The 27,526-nt window shown below is 46.2% G+C and overlaps 1 protein-coding gene and 1 non-coding gene across 3 annotated transcripts; one reads left to right on the forward strand and one right to left on the reverse strand.

Annotated features, from left to right (window-relative positions):
* The first annotated feature begins 706 nt into the window (after positions 1–706).
* CAPN6 (calpain 6) lies at positions 707–24,706 on the forward strand. 2 transcript variants are annotated; one of them, XM_045788431.2, is made up of 13 exons: positions 707–831; positions 7,046–7,225; positions 15,318–15,449; positions 16,690–16,898; positions 17,377–17,569; positions 18,371–18,564; positions 18,802–18,879; positions 18,986–19,172; positions 20,810–20,932; positions 21,109–21,311; positions 21,838–21,959; positions 22,306–22,442; positions 23,043–24,706. In XM_045788431.2, exons 2-13 carry the CDS (start codon positions 7,061–7,063, stop codon positions 23,223–23,225), a joined length of 1,926 nt encoding a protein of 641 aa, XP_045644387.1. In that variant the 5' UTR covers positions 707–831; positions 7,046–7,060; the 3' UTR covers positions 23,226–24,706. The 2 variants fall into 2 exon arrangements, with proteins under 2 accessions (XP_045644387.1, XP_045644386.1); XM_045788430.2 differs by having other exon boundaries at positions 747–844.
* On the reverse strand, positions 3,029–3,139 carry LOC148106888 (U6 spliceosomal RNA). Its single transcript, XR_015723507.1, has one exon. It is a non-coding gene; the product is annotated as a U6 spliceosomal RNA (small nuclear RNA).
* Positions 24,707–27,526: the final 2,820 nt, after the last annotated feature.

Here is a 27,526-nt window from a genome sequence, read left to right on the forward strand (position 1 = left end):
ACTGGGATGCAGTACCCCTTTTACGGGTACTCCCCGGAAGTCTCCCCCTGAAGCCTCTTGGTTTGGCCTTTCCGAGCACTTACTTGCTCTGCTTTTCGCCTCACAGGGCCAGGCAGAACCGCCAGGGCCCCCTTGCTTGAAATTACGCTTCCTACAACGGACTGCCTTGGACTCAAACTCCACTCCCTTCCCTCTTCATGCTCCCTTCTGTCTGCCCTCAGCCAAAAGTAACCTGTGGCTTCACAAAGCAATCTTTTCTTCCCTGCGCCCCATCAGCTCTACTTTCTCTCCCCACTTGCAGGAGCCCTCACCGCACTCAAAGATCTGGGTACAAGGGCCATGTCTGCAGCCCGGCCCCTAAGAACTTTGTCGACACTTCAAGATTTTTCTCTCCATGTCCTCTCTCGAGTCCTGTCCACATCTGCACTCTTAACCCCAGGACAGAAAAGTCAGAAATCTTTCAGACCCCTCCCTGAGAGTCCTCTTTCTCCTTGGAACAGAGAGAGCTTTCAAACGTGGCTTCCTGAGTTTTCCAATTTGCTGGTGGGTGGATCTGGAGTGGGCATCCCGTCTGCACATCTGGCCGGGGGAGCTTTCCAGATTTTCCTCATGACTCAGGATCAGTTTCTGACTGCGAGGCGGGGCAAAGGCTCCTGAAGTTTCTGCGAGGCACCTCCCCCTGTGAGCAGAGCTTGGTACAGCCCAAATAGTTTTCAGGTTAAGAAAGCCAGAATCTTTGTTCAGCTGCACTGACTGAACAGACTTTGTAGGGGTTACCTGGCCAAGAGTGGTGGCGGCGGCGGCGGCAGCAAGGCTCCTGGGATAGCTCAGGTGAGCTGAGAGGGTATGTGCACACTTTTGTTCGCTGGATAACTCGGAGGCTAGAGGAGGTGAAGCAACTTGAACTTTATAGTTAATCAAAGTCTGCAGCTATACTTTTGAGGATTTGTCGGAATCCGATAGGCATGTGGAATAGTTGGGAAACTTCAAAACGAATGGGACACTTTTTGATCGGGGGATTGTGGTTGTCTGTTGAGGAGATTTTTCTGGCGATATCTGGTCTGTTGTGTGTAGGGTTGTTTTTCTTTTCTTTTCTTTTCTTTTCTTTTCTTTTCTTTTCTTTTCTTTTCTTTCCTTTCCTTTCCTTTCCTTTTCTTTTCTTTTTTCTTGTCTTGTCTTGTCTTGTCTTCCGCGACCCAAAGTACCTGATAAGGAAGAACGAACGTGGGAGGGAGGTGTGGAGGGAGAAACCCTCCCAAGGCTGACAGGGCTTCCTTCTGGCTTCTGCTGACCCACAGCTGTGGGCAAATTATTGAAATGCAGGCATCATCGTGGATCTACAGTGTGTACAAGAGGTCTTTAAAAGCCCTTGGAAGTGGGGTGCATGGGCTGCGTGCTCTTGCACAAGAGAGAGTGGCAGTGGAGGCTGTCCCGTCCGTGCGGCCGGGGGTCCTCCTGCCCTGGTGACAGGTAGATCTTATTCTTTGATTTTTGCTCTAGCTTGAACTTTGATTTGCAGCCAGGGCTCTATCCCCTTCCTCCCCACTACGCTGCCACTCACAGTCCAGGGGCTTAACTGGGCTACTTGACCAGAGTGGGTGGAGGGGGGAGGGCAGCAAAATGATCCAAGTATTGCAAATGAAAATTGGTTCTGAGGTTTTGGAGCCTGCAGTTTGGGGAAAATCATCCAGGAAAATGAAACAAATATTAACATCCGGACGATCACATCTGGCTTCAAGATAAAGCATCGTGGTTTGTATTCATGTTTTACTGAAATATGGCTAATGTCTCATTTGTTAATCTCGGTTGTGAAATTAAGGAAATTGTATACTGTGGAGGAATTTTAAAAAAGATTCTGTATTTATCCTTACAGAGTTCCTAGCAGGCCAGGGAAAAGTCTAAACACTTGTGTTGTCAGGAATAGGTTAAAAACAAAAAAAAGTCTTTCCATGTCCTTGGGTGTCTTCGGTTCCTAAATTAAAAGCAGGGGAAAAAAAGTCCCTTTCTGACCCCCCCAAACAGTGTTTCTTTGATTAGCTTTGATTTGAAATCATCTCACCTTCTGACAGCTTGCAATTCAAACACGAAACTCCTGCGTGCATTCTTGTGAGAAGAAGATGATGAGAATTCTCAAAAGCGGGAGGTCTGCGTTTTCCTAACTGTGTATGTAACCTTGGGCCCATGCTTTCACCTTCCTGTGAAAGCAAGGAGCTAGGCGTCGTGATTTCTAAAGTCCTTCCAGCCTAACATTCTGTAAAAATTGGAAGCGGATTCTCACAAGGCTGTAAAATGAGAGTTATAGGATGGGCTTATTCATCCAAGAGGGGAAAAAACGGGTAGTGGGGTAAGCCAGCCAAAAAGGAGAGGTGGAAGAGAGAGGGGGTATCGAATGGCAGAGGGGCCATTTTATATTGGTCTTTTAAATGTCCAGGAGTGTCTTAGTTAAGGCAGGTGATAACATCTCCTTTTCCGCTAAGGACAGAGATGAGATTTAATTGGCTGAACATGAATGTTTTCTAATACTGCTGCTGGACATTGGTCTTATCTTTACCAGTTAAAAGTATGTTCGCATGCTTAATTTTATTAGATTCGCCCCCTCCCCACCCCGCAGCATGACACTCTGAGGTGTACGGGACAGCCATCGTATTTCCATTATGCTGATGGGGAAACTGAGGGACAGAGCTGTTATCTTCACTAAATGGTGGTATTTGGGACTTGATCCTGGATCTGCTGACCACTTGTGCTCTTTTTATGATTCTGAATTGTTTTGTATTCTTTGATAAAGTTCTTCAACAATGGAACGAAAAGGAATTGTGCACTCTTTTTTTCTTCGAATTTCTTTGAACAGTCTTCTTTCTGGATGGAGTAGATGTGCCCCAGATAAGACTGGATCCGAGGACTTTTATGGTTTCGTTCCAACACCAGGATATCTGGCCAACAATTGGAATTGTTCCCTGGTAGATGTTCCCTGCCATATGTTCCCTGGTAGATGCGTGTGCATAGATGTGGGCTATGACTCTGCCCGTGTAGACACGGGAAGCACTGTTCTCTGGGGAACATGCCTGTCATCCTTGCGCAGGGGCCACGCTAATCTCTGTATCGTCCCCATCTTGGGTGTATATACTGCCGAAGCCAGCACTCTGTGTAGCGTGGATGCCGAGTTTTTATTGCCTCTCCCTCTCTGCACCACTCCCAGGTGTGAGGCTGAAGTGGCGTCTACTTCATGCCGGTGCAGAGTTAGGTCTTCTGCATTCAGTTTGCTCTGAAAACACCTAATTGCTTCTACCTCCTATTTTGCTTCAAGTATAGCATATGGGGGAAACTGGGGGCGGTGGGGGGAGGGGGGCAACCAGCTAAGGACACCACCTTGGGAGTCATGCTCTCTCCCTCTCTCCCTCTTAAACGCCCGCCCTTCCTCTCCCACTCACCCGGGGCAAAAGCAGTTTGTAACCCACAGACTGGATTTCCTCTATCAGAGAACAATTCTCTTTAAGAAACTGAGGCAAATTTCCTGCTTTATAGCAAAATCGGGTTTCTATGTTAAGGCTGACCCACAGGTGAGGAACAAGTGATTTTCTTCTTAAGAGTTTGCCCAGCTCCCCCTGAGATTGCCAGTCCAGTGAGTAGCAAAAAATCCATCCCCCAACTGCAGCCCTTGTATTATTCTACGTGGCAGGCTCCCTCAACTTCCCCTGGTAATTTCCAACTTTCCACCCTCTGGACCCACCCCTCCCACTTGCCTGAGTTCACACAGCCTTCTTCGTGCTCTGTCTCTAGGCAGTGGGTCCTCATTGAAATTGTACTGCTTGAGACCGTCATCTCAATGCAAAACCCTGCACTCTGCTTCACCCAACCACCCATGACACGTGCGACCCTCCGGACTCGGGCTCCCTTATCTTAGATGTGCCCATTCCCTTTGTTAGCCAGAGGCTCTCTTTGAGACCTGAAGCCTTAGCTTTGATTCTGTTTACTGACTTCTCAATATGTGGTCTTTAACCTAAAGGCCCTCTTGTCTTCACAGTTGGGTGCAGTAAGACAGCCAAGAAGGAGCATTCCGTCCCCACTCTACTGGGCTCTAGCAAATTGTTTGCGACAAACCCGACTTACAAATTTCTGGGTTTCCAGAAGTTTTTCTTTTTTTTTTTTTTTTCCTTTTCAGACTTACCTAATGAACCCTCCGAGGTGAAGGGTTCTGATTCTCCCATGATCATCAGGCCGTGGACATAAAGAGCCTTTTCAATACCCACTGTGGCAATAAATTCTATGTCTCCAAGTTACGTATCATGTTTGCTTTGGAGGATTTTCCTCCTTTGAGCTTAAAAAACACCCCCCCCCCAAAAAAAACCAGTGTGGTGTGAGGGAGCATTGCACACTGAATCTGACATTACACAGACTCGGGTCGGAGTCAGTTTTGCATTTCTAGCTGCCCCTTCTGCAAGTTGCCATTTCTGCAGATACAAAAAAAAAGGGCACAGATAACGCCTCCTAAACATGGCTGCCACATAGAGAACATGGACTGAAATGCGCATTTCAAACGATATATACAAACATTAATTGTCTGCGTAAGACATTCGTCCGTTCAACGAGTATTTCCTGGACAGCGGTTGTGTGCCCAGCTCCGTGCCAGGCAAAAAGAGCACTGACAACGTGCATCTTGCCTTCACCGAGCCCTTTCCACTTATTCAAAGTACGTTTACACTGACCATCTCATTAGGTACTGCCACAGCGTAAGGAGGGCAGGATAGATAACCCCACTCCCCTGATGAGAAAATCGAGGCACAAAGAAACCCAGCCAGAAATGGGGCACAATTCTACTCTGCAAGTCCAATGGGACTTGAGACTACAACTTTATTCAAATGAAAGCCCGTCCGATTTCAGGCTGATAGCCTGCTGTTCCATATTTACTGTGAACCCCCGAAATGCAAGTGCCCTCATCTGGAAGGCTTGCCCTCTACACATCAGCTGGATATGCTGCCTCTGAAAGGGTCTACTGGGATCATACTGGTTTTTCAAATCAAACCTGATTTTCGTTTCAACTGATGCGGCTTCTGTCTGTAGACAGGCCCTCTTTATATAGCAGGGACTCGCCATCTGACTGAGTAGCAAGAGAGGCATGGGGGCAGAGGGCTTTCCCAAGAACAGGAAATACCCATTTATCCAAAATGTTCAAGGACTAGGAGGTTCTGGCAAACTAAATACCCTAATTGCCCCAGACTATCCCCCATTTACAAACCCCAGCCTCTGGCAGTCCACCAAACCAGCCAGGGAAAGCCAGAGGCACAGTAGTGTTTGTTATAAGTCAGAGCACACGTGAAAATCAGGGTCAGTTTGTAAGAGGCTCCAGAAAGGAGACTGGGCATACATTCAGATTGGCTCTGATACCGCTTAATGGAAAATTATTACTGATACCACTCATGCCTCCAAATACAATGAGATACACTTTAATACTTAAAATATGTGAACAGAATTAAATCTGATGGCTTAAAGGCATTTTGGTATTTTGCAGTGTCCCATAACCTTCAATTTGAAAAACAATGGTCAATAAATAAGGCTATATATTGAAAAAAACAAACAAACAAACAAACCCAACTATGGTTCTTTTCAGCTTCTTATTCCTTGGATTCAGAGAAAGGGTAAGTTTGTTTTTATATATTGTAGTTTACAAATAACGTCGAATTCAATTTTTTATGGTTTTTAAATAGGAAGACTTCTTTACCACTAAGGCATCTCAATGTAATACTGAAAGGACATGAAATAAGACAGTAGACAGGTCTGATCATTATTTCACTTTTTATAAAATAGCAGCTCCCTCTTCATTAACTAGATTTTGAGCTGTGTTACCTACACAGACACTCTTTAAATTGCTAATTAGTATTTTTTCAAACTTTGCCCGCTTTTCAGCAGATACTCTGATCTTAGTCAGATTTTCTTGTTCCGACCCTCGTGTAATCATGAAGTATAGACATGAAGTATAGTTATCTGTAAAATATATTTTTAAAATAATTGGCACCATGTAAATTTCACAACCCTCCTCTTACTAACCATTGAGCATCAAGAATCATTAAAATCATTACAAATCTATCTTTGTGAATCAAGCAAAGGCATTGAGAACCCTATTATCACCCCAAAGCTATTTAAAATCAAAGTTACTTTTCAAATTACCCCCATAAAAACCAGTTGTTAGGGACATTCGAGTGAGGGGCACTCAGATAGACGATTGCTTAAAGAGCCACTATATTAATTCTTTATTTAGCCACCGAGATTTTTTTCTTAAAGAAAAGAAAGCAACAATGTATTGCCATGGGATAAGAATCTATCGTCCATCAAATTAGTGTAATTGAATTTCAGAGTCTGCCTTTTAAAGCGGGCAAATGATTGCATGTTAGACTTTGAAGAAGAAAGACACATACAATCTCTCTATCTTTCCTTGTCTTTGGAGGCCATCTGCTGAGCTCTGTTGCTTGCATTAGCCTTCCTGGCCAGTAATAAAAAATGCAAAGCTCTTTAAATGATAAAAGGGAAGGAATTGTGTAAAGGGGCTCCTTAGAAGTGAAAAGGGCTGCTTCTCCCCTCAAGCACAAAATATGTGGCCCTTCAGGGCACCAACTTATTCTGAGTATAGTAAAACGACTTTTTTCTTTTGTCTTTGAATTTAGGATTGTCCTTTGCTTGAAACTTCTCTCTGCCAATGTAAAATGAAAGACTGCCCTTTACATGATAATGACTCATATTTATAACGAGCGATCTTAACATTATCTATTTTTTTCAATAATATTGTTCAGGCCCATATTGTCCCATTTGGCAGACGAAGAAACTGAGGCCCCCAAATGTTTTAGGCACCCTAAGCAAAGCCCCATGCTGAGCTAATTGGTTGCAGAGCCTGGACCCTATTTTCCCTGAGAATCTTCACTTTTCTTTTAAAGCCAAGCTCCGTGTGCCTAGCTCCAGGAACAAGTCACTGGGATGACTACTGTTTGTCCAATTTCAGGTAATCTATAAGAGACTTCAGAACTTCTTCCAGTGACCACAATTTTTCTCATTCTAGACATAGTTCAGCAGTATGGGTCCTCCTCTGAAGCTCTTCAAAAACCAGAAGTACCAGGACCTGAAGCAGGAATGCATCAAAGACGGCAGACTGTTCTGTGACCCGACCTTTCTGCCTGAGAATGATTCGCTTTTCTACAACCGGCTGCTTCCCGGGAAGGTGGTGTGGAAGCGTCCCCAGGTAACTTTGTCTTTTGTTGGTTGGTTGGTTGGTTTGCTTTTTACCTTCTGTCTTCTTCTCAATCTCTTTCATCATCACTCTGCCCGGTGCACTGTTTCTCTCACACAGCCTACTACGTGCAAAGCTTTAGTACAGCACATGTTATGCATCTGTGCTTCTGACTCTAGCTTGAGGAATCTTGAATTTCAGTCATATTTGGTCACATAGCAATTTTAAAAGAAAAACAACAAAACTCCCAATGGGATGAGCATCAATGAAATGATCGCTACAAGGACAAGATGAAGTTTGCATGGGGGGAGGGGGAGGGTGGAAACTTCTTTGTTACTCTTGGGATACCATCACCTGGATCCCCTCACCATTAGCCAAGTGGAATCTAAGTAGGAGCGTAGCTTTCTCACTATCTATCGAAGGTTACTATGGTTCTCTGTGGAACAACTCTATATTGTGTCTCTAAAGTAAGTCTCAGGACCTCTTCACCAGCCCTGCAATGCAACCACCTCCTTCAGCAACTCAAGGTGGGCTTTCGTCAGCCAGCAAGCTTCATAGCTGCAACTTTTTAGTTGCAATTTCCACAGCTTACACTCACTCCTAAATGGACTTCTCACGAGAGCCCCTGCAGTTGCTGTAGGTTGCCACCAGGTGGTGCCAAATTACATAGGTCCCTCCAAGGCTCTTGGGTTTCCTATGTGACTGGAAGGAAAGGTCTCAGTGTTTGCCTGCAAAGTATGATAGCCATTGAGAGTGTGAGACTTGGAGAAGTCCTCTCCGTAGGAAGGAAGATGTCATTCCTGACTTTCTGCGCCTCCAGTTGTTGACATCCCCGCAGATCACTGACCTGCAATAAAAATCTGGGACACGTGAACAGAATTCACTAGCCACTAATTTGGTATGCAGAGGGGTAAGTTTTGTTTTGTTTTGTTTTTGCAGAAATGCACGGAGAAAATAAAGATGTGTTGTCTCAGTGCCACTCTTATGAATGGATGATGATGATGAGGGGCACCACTCTTTCCTGATGCCTGGATCTGAAAGAAAGGACATCGATAGGGCAGAAATAGTTGAAAAGGAGGCGGGACAATGAGGAAGGTTTTCTGTGGGGGAGGGATATCTTTTTAAAATAGGACAGACTTGCAAGTATTCCTAGGCCAAAGAGTAAACAGTAAAGAAGAAGAGGTTGAAGACACAGGAGAGAGAAGGAATGATTGATGAGGGAGAGGTCCTGGAGGAGATAGGAGGAGACCCAATGGGCGGCAAAGTCGTAAGCCAACATGAAGCCATTTCCCAGATGTGAACCAAACTGACAATGTTTCCTGTACTGGCTGGGTCTTGAGACACATGCTCCCTCCTCTCTCTTGGCTCAGTCCTTTGTCCTTTGCCTTCTTCTTCCAAATTCCATGGACTGAATCCTAGATGGATTAGCAGGGAAGGAAAAAACTTAATAACCATGGCAAGAGTCCTTCTTGTCTCTGAAGCAAGCAATACCCCTTCCAGGGTGAGGGGCTATCAGAAAGAGAGGGTGAATTGGGGTGGGTAGGAAAAGGAATCAGCATTTATGTCATGCCTACCATGGGCCTAGAGACTGTGTTTGGAGTTTTCTGTACATTTTTTTCATTTCATCTTCGTTTGCCATGGCTTGGCAAGGTGGGTGCCGTATACATTTCTCCGATGTGGTTCTTTTTTTCTGGTTTGAAAACCAAAGGTAAATATTACTACATTTGTTTTATTGATGATGAAACTGGGTCTCAGAGAGAAGGTAAGAATTTGCCCGGGGCCTGACGGCTGACACCCTGGGATTTGAATCCAGGTTTGACTCCAAAACCCATGTTGGTTTTCACGCTGCCATGCTGCTGTGTCAGGGAGACAGCTATTTGGGTCTCTTCTTTTGCTAAAATTGGTAGTTTCCCACCAGTCGGTTCTCATATTCCTCCTCCCTGGGTCGAGGCTATACACCCATTAAATCATCCATCCTCTCCCTTTTGAAAACACACTGTGAGCTTAGTCTTAAGCCCAAAGGGAGAGTCTTGAGAAACATTTATTGAGCACCTACCCTGTGTGGTCTCTGTGTACTTTACAGACACAGCCCGGGGTGAGGTGCTCCCATTCAGGCTGGAGAGATGGAATGTTGAGCTATCAAAGAGTTAAATAATAAATGAACACCTGATAGAAGAAATGCTCTCTTCAGGCCCACAGACAGCAAATCCTGTGGGGTTTTGAAGGAGGGGGAGATCGGCATAGATCGGAGTGGTCGGGGAAGGGGCCTCTTGTGGGAACGAGGGAAAAACAAGGTTCTGGACCACCATCTGAGTCTCCTCAAAAAGCTCTGGATTCCTTTCCAGCCAGAGTGGAGGCCAAGCCTGTGGTCAAGAACCACGTCAAAGTTCTCTGGCCTCCCATCAGGAAAGCCGAGAGACAGCCCTGGGCCTCTCCGAATTGGCTCAGGGAGACCAGATGGGTCGTTGGCCTCACTCGCTTCATTGGCAAGGTTGTGATCCCGCTTTGCAGGGAAGCTTGCAGGCATCTTGTCCCTTGGCGTTGCCACACAGCCTCGTCCTCAACCAGGGCTGCTTTCTGAAGTCTCTACAATGGCAGATATTCTCTGTTTCTAGCCTTCCCATGTTCGACAGCTTCCGCCTTTGTAAGCCTTCTTGCCTGTAAACCCCACGGCTAGCTGAACCAAACGACTTCAGTTAAGGCCCCAGTAATCCTAGGGCAGGATTGAGTGTTCCCTTCTTCCCAACTGCCACTCCCTTGCTGTGTCCTAAGGAGCCACTTTAGACAGACGGGGATTATGGGAATGTTTTGCAGTGATTGGGGCCAGCTTACCTGCCCATACCCTCCACAGAAAAACCCTTCTCCTTAACTCCTCCAGTGGTCCGCTGGCCCCAGCTGTAGGCCTCGCTGCCTGGGTACACTGGTATATGGCTTGAGACATGTGTTCCTGAACTTTCCTGTCCTCCTGGGGCTTCATCCTATATAGTCTTAGTAAGTTCTAAGCTATGCCGATTTATATGGACTTACAGGGTGATCGTAACACTTCAGGTACGGCTTTTAGGGCTGAAATCTGGCTGCCAAACTCCCATTAAAAAAATCTCTTCTCCAGCCACTCTCCCCTCCTACCCACCTCTGGCTTTTTTCCTGACTGACTCATACCCAGCTACAGCAGTGTCTTAGAGTCAGACACATCTAATCCCTTACTAAAGCGGAGCAAACCCTCTCGGGGATTTGAGCAGCCAGCTGTGGGGGGGAGGGGGGGTCAGGGCACCTGCACGAGATCTTCCATCAGCTCTGGTCGAGTTCTGACCTCGGTCTCTACTTACCATTACCCTCACCCAGATCCTTCCACGAGGAAGACCCTCCCCAGGGGCCGTTTCACTACCCTGGGGGCGGGGTGGAGGGTAATGAGGGTCTGGATGAAAGCCAAAGGTGGTAGGAATGGAAAGGAAAGTTCGATGAGGGGAGACATCAGAAACAGAATACAAGGGCCTCGGTGACAGATTGCCTGGGAGGAAAGAGTAAAGGGGAAGCACTTTTCTCTATGCTATTAGAAGTTTCCAGCTCCCTGCTGAATGGGGTACCTCTGTGCAGTAGTTTTGGCCTAGACTGGTCATAAAGTTCCTATCGTTCCCAGAGATCATGTCCCCCAACCTGACTAGTCCTCATGTTTTCCACCAGTGACACAGTCGAAGAGACTTGGATGAGCCCATCCTGTTTATCTCCATCTGTCCTGTTTATTTTCAATGGTGCCTTTTACCAGCTTTCTCACAGTACAATTTATAGACCGTAAAATTCACCTGTTGGATGAGTACGAGGCAATGAGTTTTAGTAAATTCACAAAGTTGCGAAAACTTCATCACAGTAGAACAGTCACATCGTCCCCGTAAGACCCTTTGTGCCCATTTGCAGCGAGTAACACCCCTCCCCATCACAGGCACTCACTAATCTACTTGGGTTTCTATCTAGATTCGTCCAGCTCTAGAAATTTAATTGGAACAGGAAAGTAACAGTAACTGGTTTCTTTTGCATAGCATAACATTTTCAAGGCTCATTCATGTGGCAGCATGTCGTCAGTTTGTCCCTCCGATGGCTGAACAGTATTCCTTTGCAGGGACATGTCAATTCTTTCCAGTTAAAGCCAGTTGAGATTTATATCTGGAGGCTTCTAGCCAAAGTCTGAAGGTTCACATAAGAAGATAACGATGTCGTGACTTGGTTGCCTAGGTTGGAAGTGGAAGTGAAGCTTAAGACCTGAATTCTCAGGCTTCATATTGAGTTTTCCTTGGAGGGGTAAGGAAGGACGTGGCTCTTTTACTGATGACAAACTCCTCCCACAAAAGGAAAATTCCCCTGCAGGTAAAGTGAACTCCTTGAAGGGCTGGTCCAACATTGGTCCCTGAGCCCAGCTCCACCTACGAAGACCAAGCCTGGAGATGGTTCAATTTTCTAAGGATAAGATAATGGCTACTTGGACCAGCTCGCACAGCCCTCAGGTCCCAAACAGCAGCCCTGAGGCCTTCTGGGACTAGTTAGGGTGCTGGACTTGGTCATAAGTATCTATTACAGGGCTGGCCTCACTTGCAGGTGGCCAGGCCCCCATCCCATCAGTACTGCAGGACTGCATGGAGCACTCTTAGAAAGGCCTCCACTCTTCTGGCTGCTGGTTTTCTCGGCCTCCTTTCATTTTACTGTGGTTCTTGAGGTTGACCTGAGACCTCAGTGTTCATTGTCCGCCCATTTCATCTGTGTAAAAAAGTTGCAAAAGCCACGTATAATGACATGTACAGGGCTCCAAGCCTGGTAATCATATGTCTCCCTCTCCCTCAATCTTCCAGAAGTCTCTGCGAAGGGAGATGAGGTGAGGACAATGGGAAGGACTCTCAGTGCTCAGCTAAGAGGACATATTTCCTAGAGAATCTGTTTTGCATGTAGAAGGCTTTGGCTCAGGGATGGGGGTATGTGGGGACCGTTCCTGGCTTTACTCTTGGTGTCCAACTTCCTAGTTGTGTGTGTTTCCCCCTAAGAAATTATTTTGCCTTGACAAACAGCCCAGTTCAAGGATCACAGCAACTGTGCCAACACAGCTGGGAGCCATTAGAGGCCCAGCATCTCCCCTCCCTCTCAAGCCACCCAAATATGTGAACATGTGAGCTGTGACCTCTCCCCAACTCCATTCCTTACCAGTCCAGCAGAGCTCAGGCTGAAATATCCCATCTGCAGTCTCCATCTCGGCTCTGAGCTACAAAAAAATTTCTCCTGCCTTACTTCCTTACTCCCAACATGTAGACACCCCATTGTCCAAAACTAGGGAAAAAGTCAATAAATAACCATTTCATTATTTTCCAATGTGTCACCAAAAAAAGTCCATTTGGCCTTTAGATTTGCACTGGCTTATTACCCTTTACCCTTTCTCCCCCCTGAGCTCGTTTTTAGTCTCTGACTTCTTTAAAGAGGTAGAGGATATGGCGTAATAAAGATTTTCTCCCATGTTTCGCATCACGGTGCTGACATAAGCAAGAGATTGATTCCCATTGAGTGGATTAAACTGAGGAGTTTAAAGCCTATTGGTGATATTTAGCCTGGAACTGAAAGCTGAGATATAACTTAAGCAAGTCTTCCAGAACGATAAAGAGCTTTTAGGCAAGTGTTAAGCAAAAAGGCATGAAGATCCTTCCCTAACTATACATGCTTTTGAAGAATCTAAAACTTCAGTCCTAGGTCTCCTACTAACTAGCTGCATGCCTGGAGGGGCAAGTTGCTGCCCTTTCCTGAGCCTGTTTTCTCCTTTGTAAAATAAACAGGTTGAGTAAATAGTCCCTAAGATTTTTTTCAGCTTTGACAATCTATGGCCTGTTAATTTATCATGTTTTAAAACCCATTGTTAAATGGCCATCCATCATGCATGAAGAGTGGTGAAGGAAAACTGGGACATGGGCCAGTTTACAAGAGGGAATAGAAAATAAGGGATTTTTCTGGCCCAAATTTATATTCTTTCATGATTACACACACACACACACACACACACACACACACACACACACACACAGAATGACCACATTCAGCTTGGATCTATGGGAGAATAATTGCCCAGTTTTTCAATTTGAGTTCTGTTTACAGGTATTTGCTCATTTATGTGACCCTTTATGTCTTGAATAAAAGCTGGCACGCCAAAAGTGTTGGCTGAGCCTGGATCCCTGCTGTGAAGTGAGAGCCTCGTGGCAATCCAAGACATTGTAATGTAACCCCAACCACCAACAACTTACATAAAACCAGCAAATAAGTTGCCTTAATAATCTAAAAGCACATTTTTCCATACATCAATGTTCACTTTATTGATTTTCCTTACTAGGCAACTATTATTTGCATCATCTAAACCCAATAAATCATTGCATAATCCTATGTCTTGCTCCAAATAAAATGGTAACACCTGGCCCACAAGAAAAAGCTGTTTAGTTTCATCTTAGGGCAAAGAAAGAATTAGGAGAGAAAGAATATCAGGGCCTAATTCACCCAACACACCTGCTCTAAGCTCAATAAGTGAAAAAACAGGCAAGTCCCAACCCATAAAAAATATTAAGATAGAAGTCTTCTTCTAAGACAAAAAAGTAATGTTGAGACACTAGGTATGCATCTAAAAAAAACCAAAACACCCAGAAAATCCCAAACTGAAGACCCACCCAACCCTCTCCTTTTGGCAGAGGGATGCCCAATTAATCTTTAGTTTGGATTTGTCCCTGCCTAGAATGTTTATTTCTTTCCAGAGTGATTTTGGCTTTTAAAAAATATATGGAATGTTTCATTCTGTAGACCAGACCCTTCATCAAGGAGAATTATGTCCATTAAAAAAAAAGAGGTTTGAGAACCAGAAAAATATAGCTGTCTCTATTTAATAAATTTAAAAAGGATATATGTCTAGATTTTCTTTCCATTTGAGACTAGGATTTATTTCTGCTGGGTAAGCAGAATGTCAAGGTACCGGCCAACGGCCTCCTGCACGAAGCTTTCTCCAGCTACTCAAGACTTCATTGGTATTTCCTGCCTTTGAACTCTGCAAGTGCTTATTCTCTGAGTCACACAGTCATGTCTTCCATTATGTGATATTATGTATGTGGCAATGCCTTTGTCTATGCCTGCCTCTCTACCCCTTATGCCTCCATACCTCTCCCTTGTCCAACGGCCCCACACTAGTCATCCCTAAGGCTTCAACTTGAGTTGTCACCACGGCTATTCAATCTATTCTGTCTACCACCAGTGAGACTTTGGGGATCCTTCCTCTAGACACCGAAAATAGACATTGAAAATAGCTTCAGTGTGCCCTCAGACATTGTGCCGTCAATGTATTATTTGGGTCTCATTTTCCTACTCGCTGTGGGAATGGCACAACTGTTGACATGTTGGGGGAAAAAGACACATATGCCCCAAACAAATACTAACCCCCCCCCCTCCCCGGTCCGGCTTCCCTCAGAACAACCTCTGTGGGAAAAGAGTGTGTTGAAGTGCTCCCGTGAATGGTCAATTACCACCTGCTATTAGTGCTGCTGCCATCTATATTCACCCAAAGATGTGGAGAAATCTAGTTGCCATGGAGACTGCCGTTGCCTTTGCTTTATGTTGGGGGAAGGGCTTTCTGTATAAGGTCTCCTAACTCATTTTCCCAGGGAGGAAGAAGCATTCACCACCACCGGGCCTTGTCTTTTGAAATGCAATTACCCTTCCAGGCCCAGGTGCTTCAGAAAATCTCATCGTGATCAATAGGACCGGAATGCAACGTGCTAATCTCTAGTCCTCTTCAAAAGCTCGCTGCTGCTGGGAAAACTCTGCCCAACTGCAATGCTAGTTCTGAGCGCCCCCACCAGCCCATCTCAACCTGTCTCATCGCATCCCCTCCTCCCATTTCTCCTGCCACTTCCCCTCATAACCCTGTCTCCGCGGCTGGATGATTGACTGCTTTGTATTTTTCCCCACAACCCCACCCCTCCCTGGACCTTCCCTTTATCCCACTTATGGAAGTCCTAGGCGCTCTCTGTCCTGCCGACCCCAGCTCACGCTGACTCTTAGGAAACACTTCCCACACCCTTAGAACCAATTATTGTATCCACAGGACATCTGTGACGATCCCCGTCTGATCGTGGGCAACATCAGCAACCACCAGCTGATCCAAGGGAGACTGGGGCACAAGCCGATGGTGTCTGCGTTTTCCTGTTTGGCCGTTCACGAGTCTCACTGGACAAAGGTATCCCCCTCTTTTGTGAGACCTCAGTCAGTTTCCACCTTCTTGTCTTCCTTAGTAATTTGGGGGAAAATCGGGTCGTAAACTTTTTAGATTGTTCAATTCCTGAATTATGAGAATCTTTTGCAAATTGTGAGGATTTTTACCAATACAGAAAGTTGAGGGGCGCCTGGGTAGCGCAGTCGTTAAGGCGTCTGCCTTCGGCTCAGGGCGTGATCCTGGCGTTCCGGGATCGAGTCCCACACTGGGCTCCTCTGCTGGGAGCCTGCTTCTTCCTCTCTCACTCGCCTGCTGTGTTCCCTCTCTCTCTGGCTGTCTCTCTGTCACATAAATAAAATAAATAAAATCTTAAAAAAAAAAAAAGAAAAAAGAAAGTTGAAAGAATTTTACAGGGAACACCTACATATTCACCTAGATTCGTACCATTGACATTTTACTCTGTTGGCTTGGCCACACGTTCGTTAGTTGATCTTTCGTCACTTGCAGCCCTTTGACGTCATAGCTCTGCAAACTTGTGTTGTCTGCTCTGGTTGGAGTATAGAGCCAGCAGGAGCCAGGAAATCACAGATATGAATAACAGAAAAGACAAGAAAAATAGAAACAGTTCCTTGAAATGGCTCTAATAAATTCTAGAGTACAAAAATTCCTTCGGCATTTAGGTTGAGTCGAAGGCAGTGAAGTGCTGGCTTGATTTGACTTGATTTTTCTTCAGGCAAAAGAATTTTTGAAGACTAATGTGTAATTGCATATATAAAGGAGAATTTCCCCAACATAATTTTGTTCAAGGTGTGAATCAAATCCATATAGAATCTACATGAAATCTCTAGGATGGACCTTTAAAAACCGAAAGTACAGGGGTCTTGTATTTTCAATGATTTTGTCTTTTAAAATGACTTAATTAGGTGGTTAAACGTGCAGCTGTGAATATGTTTGTATAGATGGTTTCTTATGATCGAGTTTGTAGATTATCTGTGGGAAATAATTTAATCCTTAATTGGCTGCCCCTCAGTCACACTGTGTATTCAGGGCTGGCATGGTAATAGTATCCTCAGCAAAACTGACCTAGGGAAGCAAAAGTTGTGGGGGAAAAAATGCCCAACCTTGGGCTTCCCAACCTAGACCCAAACCAGATTTATTTGGTGTGTTTCCTACTGCCATATAGATTTGTCGGAAGTCAACTGCAACTCAATATTTGGATGTGGTCTGGCAAATAACAGTTGTCTGACTGTTCTTATATTTCCAGACAATTCCCAACCATAAGGAACAGGAATGGGATCCTCGAAAACTCGATAAATATGCTGGGATATTTCGCTTCCGTTTCTGGCATTTTGGAGAATGGACTGAGGTGGTGATCGATGACTTGCTGCCCACCATCAATGGAGATCTGGTTTTCTCCTTCTCCACCTCCATGAATGAATTTTGGAATGCTCTACTCGAGAAAGCTTATGCAAAGTAAGGAGGGGGGTTGACCAGTCAGTGGTCAGGGCTCATGAGGAAGGGAAGGCCACATTTGTTTAACTGGGGTGGGATATCAGTCAGATCCAAGGCATTGCTTTGGGCCTGGGCCTGACCATCAGAAATCCGGCATGACAGATAAATGAGCTCTTCTGGTTTCCATTAAAAACCCTCCCTGCTCCTAGGTGTCCCTTCCAGCTGCTAACCTACAGATCATATGGCATGATGGCCTCAACTTTTCTCCTTCCCTAATATTCACCTGGAGAAGGAAGCTTATTTATGGACTGTCCTTGCTTAACATAACCTAAGCCTAGAAATCCCTGACTACAATCTCAAAATATCTCTCATTTCATACCTCGAGACAAGCCAGCTGGTGAAGGCTGGCTGGGCGGGGACTGTTCTAATTCTTGGGAACAAGAGGTCCTTGACCTGGAAAAACCCATTTACTGACATAACCTTGTATATTTGCCCCCAGGCTGCTTGGTTGTTATGAAGCCCTCGATGGTTTGACCACCACTGATATCATTGTGGACTTCACTGGCACACTGGCTGAGACTGTTGACATGCAGAAGGGAAGATACACAGAGCTGGTTGAGGAGAAGTACAAGCTGTTCGGGGAGCTGTACAAAACATTTACCAAAGGAGGACTGATCTGTTGCTCCATTGAGGTTTGTCCCCCAAAACAACCATTGTTGGCTCACAGTACAAAATTAGTAGGGAATGTCACCTTTCCCCCAGAGATTCAGGAAAAAGCATTATGGTGCTCAGAAAACTAACAATACCGTGGAGTCCTGGAGCAGAAGCCACAGAACTTTGACTTAAAAAAAAAGAAAAGAATTTATTTATTTATTTATTTATTTATTTATTTATTTATTTATTTATTTCAGACAGAGAGAGAGTGAGAGAACGAGCACGAGTCAGAGGGGCGGAGGGGCAGAAGGAGAAGCAGACTTCTCGCTGAGCAGGGAGCCCGATGTGGGGCTCAATCCCAGGACCACAGGATCATGACATGAGCCGAAGGCAGACACTTCACTGACTGAGCCACTCAGGCGCCCCAGAGCTTTAACTTTATATCCTTCCGTACCAACCATCCCACTGGGGCCGATGCAGTTTCTGAGCTTGTGTAAAGAGCCTCTGCTAAATTATTCCTCCTGCCTCTGCCCCTGGAGGTGGAGGTTATAGCTGTTTGCTCACGCAATAAACCAACCCCACCAAATTTTGAAGCTGTTCATATTAGTGTACTACTGTGGGTAGTTTCGATCTGAATTGTTTATGTGAGTTATTATATTAAATTCTTCATTTCCTTTCTTTCATTTGCTTTGTGTCAAGTCAGGTGTCCAGATAAAATTTCTATCCGCTTAGGGAGAATTGGCTTCAACCATACTGGGGTAAACCAATCAGGGAAGAGGAGGAACCAGGCCTTGAGTCTCCCAATTCTTGTGGCCTTATATATCTCTCTTTGCTCTCAGTCTCCCAATCAGGAGGAGCAAGAAGTCGAAACTGACTGGGGTCTCCTGAAGGGCCATACCTACACTATGACTGATATTCGCAAGATCCGTCTTGGAGAGAGACTGCTGGAAGTCTTCAGTACTGAGAAGCTCTATATGGTTCGCCTGAGGAACCCCTTGGGACGTCAGGAATGGAGTGGCCCCTGGAGCGAAATGTGAGTGACATTTCACTTGGATGGCCACGTCTCCAAAGCCCTATAGTTCTCCCAACTCATCCCTCCAGATTGCTACTGGGCTGTCAGTGCTTAGTGACATCCGTGGGGTCTGTGACCCAGCCAGAGGCAGAATAAAGCAGGCCCAATCCTCACGGCTTCCGGTCCTTTGTCATCCGGCTTCCTGTAGGAAGTCAATGGTAAACCTAATGGCTTAACACTTCATTCCTTTGCCTTTAGTTCTGAAGAGTGGCAGCAGCTGACTGTGGCCGACCGCAAGAACCTGGGGCTTGTTATGTCTGATGATGGAGAGTTCTGGTGAGGAGGGGTTTTCTGTGCTAAGGGCATCGGGGCTCCCACATGGAACTACCGAGGTAGGTATTCAGCACCACCTTCATTTCTTTCCTGCCTTCCTTCCATTCAGGATGAGCCTGGAGGACTTTTGCCGCAACTTTCACGAGCTGAGTGTCTGCCGCAACGTGAACAACCCGATTTTTGGCCGCAAGGAGCTGGAATCGGTGGTGGGATGCTGGACTGTGGACGATGATCCCCTGATGAACCGCTCAGGGGGCTGCTATAACAATCGTGATACCTTCCTGCAGAATCCCCAGGTTTGAATCTATTTGTTGTTGCTGTTTTTCTTTGCCTCTAACTTCTCAAGGCAATAGGAACTCGGGTCTTACCTTGCAGTATTTCTTCGATATCCGTTTTTCAATTTGCAGCTGTTGTGTAATATTCATCCATCAAGGTGCCTAGGGATTGGCTCAGACGCTATAAGTCATGGCAGACTGTGTCTGTTGCAGACACGTATGTTGGGAACAATATTAAAACTCCTCTGGCTGCCTCTCCCCTGGTGCTATATTGCTTGGTGTGGCTCTTTGTGACTGTCCCTCATCGGGCAGAAAGGATCTGCTCCCAGACACTCTCTCAATTCCTTTTCATTTCTTGACTGCCCACCTGTTCTCTTGGGTGCGCATTTACAATACGCGTCGTCTTTCTCGTGCAGTGATTCCTCTGAATGCCACCATTATGCCTCCCTTTTCTCACCCAGAACTAGGACATTTTGCTCGGGATCTGAAGCACTACCCCATCAGTGACCCCATCCCATCCATCTTCCGTTACAGTGTTCTTCCACATGATCCATTAGGGGTCAAGGCCAGGCACGCCCCGAAGCAAAAAATCCAAACATCCAAAGCCTGAATCGATAATAATCTTGATGGTTTTACCCCCAAATGTGCCGATGAGATAACCCATGGGAGGCAAGAATTCTGACTGTACTGCCACATTACGTGGGTATGTCTTTTCTTTCCATGGGCCTCACTGGCCAGGCATTTTGAAGGACCCTAAGACGAGTAGGCTGATTTATTTAACTCATACTCCCCCCCCTTCTTTCCATCTTAATTGTCCTTAACAAAAGGAAAGCTCCCGTTACCACCTCATCCCCCTGTACAACCCTGGAAATGTTTCAAATATCAGACACATCGACCAAGCTGGAGAAATGAGCTTTTGGCTTCAGTCTTAACTGTCTGCACGAGACTGATCGTTAGGGGCCTTGCAAACCTATGGTTCTGGTTTTATTTTCTGATTCTTGCTAAAGGGAGGGAGCGAAAAAAGCAAAAAGCGAGAGACACAGAGAGAGAAAGAGAGAGAGAGAGAGAAAGATGGAGACAGAGGGCACACTCAGATGCCTTTTAGTTTTCCTTCTCAATGGTACCATGACTCCCTCAGATGATGTCTCAGAGTCTCAAGCACAGATCTGCAGCTTCCCCGCAGAGCGGGTAGCGAAGCATCAGTTCTCCAAGGAAGTGGATACAGCCCCTGCACAAGCCACTCATCTGGGCTGGCTATCGGAGGCTAGCCGAGGGGGATGCCGTAGTATCAGGCTAAGTCAAACAAAAGTGCCTTTCGCCTTTATGGATTCTGGCATTTTTTGGTGTGCAGCTTTGAAAAGCAAGGGACAGTTGAAAATAAACCCAACAGCTTACCAAGAAGCATCGCCTCTTCGGCATCAAAGACCCAGGCATGAAGCGGTCTCTCGATCCACGCCGAATGGCACAGGGAGGAGCGGTATATGCTCTCCACTTAGCAAGCCCCTGAATTATCCCAGGCCTCAGTGTCTGCTCGGTGGCAAAGCCCAGAAAATATTCAGAGTCTCTGCTCCTCAGTGTCGTTCTCTTCCCTGAAATCTGAGCTGGCTCATCTGAAAAGGAAGTGCTAACTTAGCTCCTTGGTGGCCTCTTTCCCTTAGTACATCTTCACCGTGCCCGAGGATGGGCACAAGGTCATCATGTCACTGCAGCAGAAGGACCTGCGTACTTACCGCCGCATGGGAAGACCTGACAATTACATCATCGGCTTTGAGCTCTTCAAGGTAAGAAGGGGCGTGTGGAGTAGAGAGAATAACGGCAGACAGAGTCCCGGTTAGGACGGCCTGGGTGAGGGGAATGAAATAGGTCCGAGGATGAAGAAAGCACAGGACCCAGGATCTCCTAAGGCGAACGCCGGAATTCGAGCGCAGTGGAGCAGCTCACGGTGTCTCGTTTCCAGGTGGAGATGAACCGGAAGTTCCGCCTCCACCATCTCTACATCCAAGAGCGTGCTGGGACCTCCACCTACATCGACACCCGCACCGTGTTTCTGAGCAAGTACCTGAAGAAAGGCAACTACGTGCTCGTCCCGACCATGTTCCAACACGGCCGCACCAGCGAGTTTCTCCTGAGAATCTTCTCGGAAGTGCCCGTCCAGCTCAGGTTCGGCTCCCGCGGCCAGCCCTGCAAACTCCTAGCCTCTGCTTTGCCGCCTGTGCAGACACGCAAAAGGACAACCTGTCTGCCGTCAGACCTCACTGATGTGATGGTGGTAGAAATAGTTCTCAAAATGGTTGTTTTCGTACTCATGACAAACTTCCCGGTAGAGGTCTGAGCTTCAGAGCTCCGGGCTGCCACTTCGGGGGAATAGGCCTGTAGCCGAAGCTTTCCCACATAGATCTTCTCTTCTGTTCTCTGGCTGACTCTATTCCTCTCTTAGCCAGCTGGCACTTCTCGCAGCTCCTCTCTTATGTTCTGAGTGCTGGGTCACCAGAGCTGCCTTTTCACCCCAGCCCTGCCTACTCTGATCTTTATCTGCTGGTTCTTAATGCCAGGGGAAAGCAAAACAGACTCATAAAACCGAAGCCATGTCTGAGGAGGAGCGAGCTGGCTCACTCAGCATTTCATACCTATCTCCTCATCAGAGGGCGCTCGTCATCAGTGGCATGTCTTCTTTTTGATGTTCCAGGGAACTGACTCTGGACATGCCCAAGATGTCCTGCTGGAACCTGGCTCGTGGCTACCCGAAGGTGGTGACCCAGATCACCGTCCATAGCGCGGAGGGCCTGGAGAAGAAGTATGCCAATGAAAGTAAGAGCCGCAGAGGTGTCTGGGAAAGCAAACTTCAGTTCCATTTAGTGCATGTAGGGTTAGAAAAGGTGGTCATGAACGATGCTCTCCAGGGGTATTTTCAGTCTCGGGAAGTCAGGATGGCTGTCAACGTGGACAGAGAACGGGATGTGAACTTCCTTGGGCAAGGCCTACGTACTATTCGTTTTTATAAAGAATGGAAAAGAAAAGGGAATCGGGAGCCAGGGTTCGAGGTCATTCTGGTACCCAGGTGTTAGGCTAAAATGGCCCAGTGAAAGAGTTTCTCGACTCCCTAGAGAGAGAACTGTATTCACTCTGTTAAAAAGCGACTGTCACTTTGTTCCAGCCGTCAATCCGTATTTGGTCATCAAGTGTGGAAAGGAGGAAGTCCGTTCTCCCGTCCAGAAGAATACTGTTCATGCCATTTTTGACACCCAGGCGATTTTCTACAGAAGGACCACTGACATTCCTATTATAGTGCAGGTAAGGGTGTGAACAGGGACACCCCCCCTTCCCCCAGGATGGCTCACATTGCATTCGAGATGCTAGATTTTCCCAAGTGCCTCAACTATCCAGGATACAGAGCAAGGGTCATCTTGGTCTTTGGCTGTGTATTTTTACTCCAGGACACCTGCCATCAAGCACAGACCCTGACTTCCTCATTCATTTCCATTGTAAATATCCTCTCCTCTGTCCCTTTCATTGTGGGTGGAAGCCTACAGGCTCCCAGGTACACATGTTGTGACATGTACCATAAAATCCCATGAGGGGAAGCATATGCCAGGTCAGAGGACCCTTATCCTGTTAGGTCAGGATGGACCACTATCGTTTGGCTGTTTTTCTGCCCAGCTGCCTTTACAAAGCCATCGCATAGCTCAAGGCTGACCTTGAGCCCTGCTGGCTGGCTTTTCACCTCTCCTCTTTTAGGTAGCTTCATCAGCCAGAGCCCATTCTCAGGAAAGAGAGTCTCCCGGTTTTTAAAACAGACCTTTCCAAGTTCAGCACTAGGTTCTAGACGCCACTGGGCCAAGTCCAGTCTCACGGAGGGTGGTTCACATTCCCTGTCTTGACTTGTCTCTCCAGGTGTGGAACAGCCGAAAATTCTGTGACCAGTTCCTGGGGCAGGTTACTCTGGATGCTGACCCCAGCGACTGCCGTGATCTAAAATCTCTGTACCTGCGTAAGAAGGGTGGCCCGACTGCCAAAGTCAAGCAGGGCCACATCAGCTTCAAGGTTATTTCCAGCGATGATCTCACTGAGCTCTAAATCTTCAGCTCTAGGGAATCCTGACAGAGCTTTCCATCCTTCTCTTTTCTGTCAGGTGCCAGGTCTTACCTAATCCATACTCCTTTGAAAGAAAGAAACTCACAGTAACTAACTTCTCCTTTCTTCTGATAAATCCCCCATACCTCCCGATCCAGGTAGCATCAGTAGCTACATAACCTATATACCTCCAGCAGCTGGACAGGGGGAGGTGACAGTCCTATGTGGAGATCATACAGACGTTTGCCAACAAAACGATCTCCGGGGCTTCCGGGGGTGAGATTCGAGCAGGACAGCAAGGGCCTGGATACCCTACAGGTGTCTTTGCTGCTTTCAGGCGCCCAGTGATATCTTCCCCGTAGGGCGTGTTGAGGAAGGAGGAGGGGTGATCAAGGCCAAGCTGGTCTAGCCTGACATCCCAGCTCCCGACTGAACACTTGAGACTTGCCTGCAGCATTGTAGCCCGTGGCCCGAGCCTGCTTCTGAGTCCCCAGCTCTTATCGCCACCAGCACCAATGCCACCTCCGCCGCCACCACCACCGAACACCACCAACCATCACCACCCCCGGAGAGTGTAGTCCTGCCCTCACCCAAGTCACCCCCCACAGTAAGTTTTACCTTCATGCTGAGGATGCTTCCTAGGTGCTTAATGACGAGCCGGAGCTCAGTGAGGCCTGGACAGCGGGAAGGGCCCGAGCTCCAGCTCGATGGAAGCCAGCTGTGTGCCACAAAGAGGGAAATGTGGAAGAAGCTGCAGTGGGAGACACAGCCTCGGTCCCCCACCCATCCACACACACCTACACTCACACACGCGCACACAGGCGCGCACGAACTACCGGTCAGGCAGTCAGCGGGCGAGAGGAAGGACGAAAAAGTACCACGCACCCCCTGAAAGGATGAGAAAACCCACCCAGGCATATAGTACAGCCAATTTGGGGCCCCTGACTGCAATGTGAAATCTCCTGCTGCTGCTAGGTTTACAAACAAGCCCATTGTCCTGTGCCTCCTAATATCATTGGTACTGAAGACCCCGCCTGGGGGCTTGAGATTTTGGGTCCCAACCCTGGGCCTCTTGGTTGGGAAGCTTCACTCCCTGGGGGGCGTTTGTTTGTCCTCTTGTTTTTTCAGTATTTCTACAGAATTTTCTCTAGAGTCAGTCATTCTGAAATGTTCTTCCCTCTGTATCTCATCTATCGACATTCTACCCCTCCTTCAAGGTCCAGCGTAAATGCCACCTCCTCCATGAAGACTTCCCTAACCCCTCCCAACCCCCACCTCTGACAATATTTCAATGCTTCCGCAATGATGAAGAAAAAACATAGTTGTAGTACTTAGTCTAGTCCAGCACGCATTCATTTAAAAATATATTTCGTAGGTTGTTTTTTTTAGCTCACTCATTTCTTACCATGTTTTGCAGTCTGTGTAACTTCTGCAGTGCCTTCACCACACTGCCTTACATAATCCAAACCACAATAAAGTTCACATTCAATAAACTGACCAGTCTTGATTTGTTGGCACGGGAGAGATGGCCAGAGTGACCGTCTCTTGAGACTCGTTCTGGAGCTGCTAGAGTTGGGAGTGGGGATAGGGAATCTGCACTCTGAGCCTAACAGGGCGGTGGGTGGCGGGGGTGGCAGATGGGGACGTTGGGAGAACGGGTGGGGGGGGACCTCTTCTATTCCACATTTAAGTATATTTGCACAGTATCTGGTGTTACACGGTTTTGAAACCCCTATGGGATCGGACTCCAGGCCAAAGCTACGGTGGCCAGATCTTTCAAGCACAGACCTCCCAACAGAAGAAAATACCATCTCCTTCCTCCATCAGCCAAATGGATGAGAAGACTTCACTCATGTGTTTCCACACTCAATATCTCATCTGCCCATCTTAGGGTAGGGTATGGGGGAAGCCCCTCTCCTGTTTCCTTGATCCTTGCCTCTTGACAAGGAAGGAAACCTAGGCAGGGGAGGGGTCTCCAGTCCTTCCGTAAAGCCCTCAATCCCTGTCCCTACAACACTAGCTCCAGCCACGCTGGAGCTAGGACATTTCACATACAGGTGTTCAGACTCCGTAGGGCTTTGTCAGGAATGTACTCTACGGTGCAAGTAATGTAATAGTTCTATATGGTCGACAGATGGCACTATGATATTACGATTAAGCTCAAAGACGCTATTACTTTTTTTTGCAAGGTGAGAACGTTCCCCCCACCCCCACCCCGGCAAATCAAATGGTAGAAAAGAAAGGAACCGACACTTTTTGATTGTTTGCCAAGTGTCAGGCTCCATGGCCAATGCTTTATACTATTCATCTCATTTTAAGGCCCATAATAACCTTATGAAGTGCTGTCATTAGCCCCGTTTTCTCAAAAACAGCGAATTTCAGTCACTGAGAGGCTAAACAGCTTACTGAAGATTGTTCACTCAGTAATCATATCATGATTATAGGCAATCATGTCTATTGACTCCTAGACCTCCACCTGTTCCAGGAAGATATGCTGTCCGTCAGCAGGTGGACATATCTTCCCTACATTTATAATACCGGCTGTGTATCCACAGCACGGTGCCAAGCATACATACAAAACGTATCTGTTGGAATCTTTACCTCTCTCACTTACGTGAGCATGTAGGTACTTACGTGCGCACACATGTAATCTGTCAGTACGCTTGGTTTCCCCAAAGGGAATCCAATGCACAATACATACCACTATGTATTTGACAACGACAACACGAGTGCATCTCAAAATCATTATGCTGAGTGAAAGAAGCCAGAAAAAGAGGGTGCAACCCGCCTGATTCCATTCATAGAAAATCTTAACAATGCAAACTGCTCTCCAATAACATGAAACTTACCGTTGGTTGCCTGAGGAGGTGGGGAGGGGAGGAAGAAAAGTAATATGATGTGGCTTGAGTCAACTTTGGGGAGTAATGACCACATTCATTATTTTTGAATTATTCTGTGTTGTGACCATCATATTGGTTCCACGACTGTGTGCATTTTTCAAAACTCAATGGACTTTTGCTGTAAATACATTTTTAAAAAGATTTATTGGAGAAAGAGAGCGTGAGCAGGGGGAGGGGCAGAGGGAGAGGGAGAGAGAATGTCAAGTAGACTCCCCGCTGAGTGTGAAGCCTCATGCAGGACTTGATCCCAAGAGCCTGAGATCATGACCCGAGCCCAAATCAAGAGTTTGACACTTAACCTACTGAGCCTCCCAGGTGCCCACTGTAAATACATTTTTAAGAAGTAAAACCTTACAACCACTTCACCCCAAGACTGATCCTTTAAAGTTTCGTAGGTGGTATATCTAAATACATTAGAAACTCCTCCAGACAATGTTATTAATATATTTTTTTTGCTTTCAATGTTCATACGTATCTTTAAAAAACTTAAGAGGAGGAAAATAGTCTTTTATATTTGCCATTTCTGTGTCTCTTTATTCCCGACATTCCAGGATTCTCCCTGGTATGATTTTATGTTCAGCCTGAAGAACTTCCTTTAGTATTTCTTTAAGAGCTGTTTGCAAAATCTTTTTTTTTCCTTCATCTGAGAATGTCTTTATTTTGCCTTCGTTCCTGAAGGGTACTTTCACTGGATATAGAACTGTGGTTTGGCAGTTCTTTCAGCAAATTATTATTATTTTTTTAAGTAAATTCTACCCCCAAAGGGGTCTTGAACTCATGACCCCAAGATCAAGAGTCACATGCTCTACTGACTGAGCCAGGTAGGCCTCCCACTCTCTCAGCAATTTAAAGATATTCCTTTGTCTTCTGTCCTCCATGGTTTGTGATGAGAAATTATTATTACCATATGTATTATGTCATTTTTTTCTAGGTGCTGTCAAGATTTTTCTTTATTTGTGCTGGGCAATTTTATCATCCATGTGATTTTCTTTAAGTTTATACAGTTTGGGGTTCACAGAGTTCTTGAATCTGTAAGTTTATGTCTTTGATTAAATTTTGGGAAATTTGAAGCAATTATTTGTTCAAAAATTACTTTCTGCACCAATCTCTTTTTTTGCTCCCTCTGTGCCTTTAATGACGTGAATTTTAGACCTTCTGATATTGTCCCAGAGATCTTGGCGGTCTCTTTAATATTTTTTCATTTTTCAGTTAACATATATGTTTTTAATTTAAATGTTTCATCTTAGAAATGTACATTGTGTGAATGATTTGATACACCAAATCCCCCGGGGTCAGGAAAAGATGGTGGAAGTGATATCTAAGCCAATCTTAATGGGTGAAAACAATTAACCAAATGAAGAAAAGAGGGACCAACAATCACAGGCAGGAGAATGATATGTGTAC

Source organism: Ursus americanus, chromosome X (genome assembly GCF_024610735.1).
Source record: "Ursus americanus isolate L20-20 chromosome X, mUrsAme1.1.p, whole genome shotgun sequence".
Taxonomy (NCBI): Eukaryota; Metazoa; Chordata; class Mammalia; order Carnivora; family Ursidae; genus Ursus; species Ursus americanus.